Genomic DNA, 4,418 nt, shown 5'->3' with positions numbered 1-4,418 from the left:
TTGGTTAGAGTTCTAGAGATAGAGAGAGAAAATGGGATAACTTAGCAAGGAAGAAAAGGATATTCTATTTATAACTAATTTGACCCGACCAGCCTCATTGACGAGTTGAAGTTCTCATCGACGAGCCGAAGAAGGTCACTCGTGGCTGAGAAGGTGATCTCATTGACGAGCCTGAGATTTCAGAATCTCAAAAAATCCTATAGTATCTCCTCGTCGAAGGGCCTTTGTGTTTCGTTGCCGAGTAACAGAAGAAACTTCGTCAGCAAGAATTGAGCCTCGTCGACAAGTTCTATTGTTTTATCCTTTTTAATTTCTCTTCTATTTTCTTTATTTATTTTCCAGATTCGGGTCCCTACAACAAATACTCGAGTATTTGATGGCTATCTAGTTTATGTGCAGGTTTGTATACGTAGATACTTTGATGGCACATGAAGTAAAGCATGAAGACCCTGAAGATCATTTTATGTTGTAATCCATTATTATTCAATTAAGGTCTGTAATAGTAATTAGGGAAAAATGTCTATAATAAATATCTGCATATCATGCATATAGGCTAATTGTAAGCTCATAGACCTTAGAGAGACCTTAGGTCCCTACACAAGTGCACAAAATAGTCCCCATAATCACTTGAACTATCAGGGGATTGAATTAAAATAAATTGGACTTAATAGGCAATTCTGAGAGATTTCGAACGACCGAACCCTTTGTGTTCAAAACACATCGTGCCTCGAATCGTGGACAAGTCAACATATTGACTTGGATTCGGGCGGCTCAATATATTTCGTCGCATTGTCCATGGGTGACCAAACCATTGAGGTGACCATTCTCACCAACTCAGCCAACCGAATCTCAAGTTTATTTTACTTTCGGGCAACCAAACACTTGAGTTCGATCAACCAAAGTATAGATCAGGCGACCAAAACACAGACAAAATGATTTTCGCCTTGGGTTTGCCAACCGAGCCCTGATTCGGGCACCTGGACCTTCAAAAGTGGCTTTTTTGACTGAGTCTATTTGGGCGACCGAACCAAGGTTCAGCCACCCGAAAACTCCTGGGTTGCTTATTTTTTTACCGAGGTTAAAAGGCTTAAACAGGGTTAAAATTTCTAAATTGGCTTTAAACGATTCTAATAATACCCTACATGTCCTAAATGGTCATAATTTGCCCGACTTCTATATATAGGGCCTCATTTGTGTGAATTAACAAGAAATTAAGAAAATCATTATGCAAAATCCTCTCAAACTCAAAATCTTGTTTTGCCTATAATTCTTCCAAACACTCTTATACCTTCATTCCTTTGATCAATCTTAACTTTGTGAGAGTTCTTGCTTGTGTTATTGCTTAGTATAAATTGTTGAATACTCCCATTATTCTTGTTTGATTGATTGATTTATTTTGGGGAGTTAAGCAAGGTTTGTCCCACAGATTTTATTTGAAAAATCTAGTGTTGGAAAAAACCTAGTAGCTTGAGGATCTTTGCATTGTCATTGCAAGAATCCTATAGCTATTATTTTTTTGTATGCAAAGTTTTTTACATGCTATAATTTTTCAAACAACTCTTGAGCCTATTTTGCTGAGGAAAATATTTTTTGAGTTGATTTTAATATTTGATTAACATCTTTGAAACCCTAATCTAGCATTGATATTTGATATATCTTGTTTCAAAGAAATAGCTTGTTTATACACTTTTGAGTATACGTGTGATTATATCTTGTTGAGTATTGCTTGCATAAAAATCACATCACTGAGCTTACATTACCTATATTGTTGATGTGTGATTGATTGATTACATTTGCTACATATCTGCTTGATTGAGAAGCATAATCACTGTACCCTATTTGTATTGTGAAAATACTATTGTATTCCAGGCATGACCTGAAGAGGCGGTAATCCAGTCCGATAAGGATTGGTTGTAAAGGTTGAGGTCAGCCCTATGCTAATTGACCTAGTTGTTTAGGTGTCGTTCCACCTGTTAATCAAGCTTATAGTGGTAATCTTTGTGCTTATTATCCAAGGCAGGGACGTAAGCAGTTTGTCGAACCTTAATAACATTTCTAGGTGTCATCTCTATTGACTACTTTGTTGTGCATGCTTAGCTAAATTATTTGTGTAGTTTAATTTCCGCTATATATTTATATTCATTTACTTATCTGCACTATATTTACCCTAATCTTGTGTAATACTATTGTTAAGGGGTTGACCTAGGGGATGAAATTTGAAAATACCAATTCAACCCCCCCCCCTCCCCCCCCCCCCCCCCTCTCTGGTTTATGGTAAATCTAACAGAAATAATTAAGGAGGGCTGGGAGTTACAGATTTGGGGTTGTGCTCAGTTCAAATTTGTGAAGAAATTGAAATCTTTAAAAAGGCCTTTAAAGACACCGAATGCTACTCATTTGTCACATATTTCAACCTGAGCTGATAGAGCTAAATCTAAACTGATAGAGCTGCAGAAGAAACTACATGATACTCCCTCTGATTTTAACTTACAAATGGAGTTAAGGGAAAAGAAAAGGGAGGCTCAGAGGCTTGCATAGGCAAATCAGTTATTCCTATCACAGCTAGCAAAATTCAAATTCTTGAAGGAGAGTGATAGAGGTACGACTTTCTTCCATGGTTCTCTCAAAAGGAACTTAAACAAGAATCACATTTCAGCTGTAATCAAAGAAAATGGGGAACAAACAAACTTGATCTCACAAGTTGCTGATGAATTCCTAAAGTTATACATTCAACTTCTGGGTTCGGATTCAGTATGCACTGATATTGAAGAATGTTTCATTACCAATGGTCCCTTGTTAGAAGAATCTCATAAGAAAAAAGCATGATCTATCCCATATCTGATGAAGAGGTGAAGAAGGCTCTCTTTGTCATTGGAGAGGACAAATCTCTAGGTCCAAATGGCTTCTTTACTGGATTTTTTAAGAAGGTCTGGAATGCTGTAGGTAAAGATCTCATTTGAACAGTGAAGGAATTTTTTGATACTGCAAATTTATTGAAACAAATAAACCATACAACCATTGCATTAATCCCCAAATCTTCCCATGCATCATCTGTTGGGGACTATAGACCCATAGCCTACTGTAATGTCATATACAAAGTAATAGCTAAGGTTATTACTTCAAGAATCAAACCTTGCCTTGCCTTGATGAGATTATATGCCTAGCTCAATCAGCATTTGTTGAACACAGAAGCATGATTGAAAATATATACCTGGTACAAGAGTTGGTTAGAAAATATGTAAGGAAGAAGATCTCACCAAGATGTATGTTAAAGATTGATTTGAGAAAAGCCTATGACTCTATGTCTTGGAGCTTTTGAGACAGATGCTGGTGAATCTAAATTTTCCAAATCTAATGATCAAGTGGATCATGGAATGTGTTTCTACAACCTTCTATTCCATCTCATCAAATGGAAGGTACCATGGATTCTTCAAAGGTAGAAAGGTTCTTCGCCTCTATGACCCTCTTTCCCCACTACTTTTTGTGATATGCCTTGAATACTTATCAAGAATGTTGAGGATGCTAGAGAATAATGCATATTTCAAATACCACCCCAAATGTGAAGCCTTGAAAATTTCTCACCTGGCCTTTGCAGATGATCTTATACTCTTCTCACGAGGGGACTACAAATCAGTTCAAATCCTCATGGGCTGTGTTAATAATTTTTCAGCTTGCTCAGGTCTATTAGCGAACCCCCTTAAGTCTAATTTATACCATGCTGGAGTTAAGGAGGATGTGCTGGAAGGGATTTTGCAGATTACTGGGTTCAATATAAGGGATTTTCCTTTTCAATACTTGGGTGTACCACTTGCAGCTTCCAGATTGAATTCGAGCCAATACTCTCCTTTGATCAATAAAATTGCAAACCTGTTTAAAAGCTGGCCTAAAAATACTTTATCGTATGCAGGTAAACTGGAGATTATTAATTCTATAATCCAGGGAATAGAATGTTTATGGCTTGCGATATTCCCCATTCCGAATAATGTTTTGGAACACATCGTAAAGCTGTGCAGAGCCTTCTTTTGGGGTGGTAGAAGGAAACCACTAGTGGCATGGAAGGAGGTATGCATACCAAAAGATGAAGGGGGCCTAGGGGTCTTTGATCTAAAAGCTTGGAACATGACACTTCTTTCAAAAACGTTGTGGAATGTTCAAGCGAAAAAGGACTCTCTATGGTCTAGATAGGTTCATCATGTGTACTTAAGATGTGTTAATATGTGGGAAGCTTCTTCCAAGCATGATGATTCCCCGCTATTTAAGAAAATGATAATTATCAAGAATCAGATTTTGATGAGACGTGGAAATCCACCTGACATAGCGGTAAGACTGGTAGAAGGGTGGGAACTTGAGCACAAAAGTTTTGCGCAGTGCTATATTTTTGGAGACATAAAGCTAATAAGGTGCCATGGTATAACATG

At 37.4% G+C, this 4,418-nt stretch overlaps 1 protein-coding gene across 1 annotated transcript; it reads left to right on the top strand.

Annotated features, from left to right (window-relative positions):
• Positions 1–2,822: 2,822 nt before the first annotated feature.
• Positions 2,823–4,185, top strand: LOC131151289 (uncharacterized). Its single transcript, XM_058102543.1, has 2 exons — positions 2,823–2,939; positions 3,325–4,185. The coding sequence occupies exons 1-2, from the start codon at positions 2,823–2,825 to the stop codon at positions 4,183–4,185; spliced, it is 978 nt and encodes a 325-aa protein (XP_057958526.1).
• The last annotated feature ends 233 nt before the right edge of the window (positions 4,186–4,418 follow it).

Source organism: Malania oleifera, chromosome 3 (genome assembly GCF_029873635.1).
Source record: "Malania oleifera isolate guangnan ecotype guangnan chromosome 3, ASM2987363v1, whole genome shotgun sequence".
Classification (NCBI taxonomy): domain Eukaryota; kingdom Viridiplantae; phylum Streptophyta; class Magnoliopsida; order Santalales; family Ximeniaceae; genus Malania; species Malania oleifera.
This window is presented reverse-complemented; position numbering and strand designations above follow the sequence as displayed.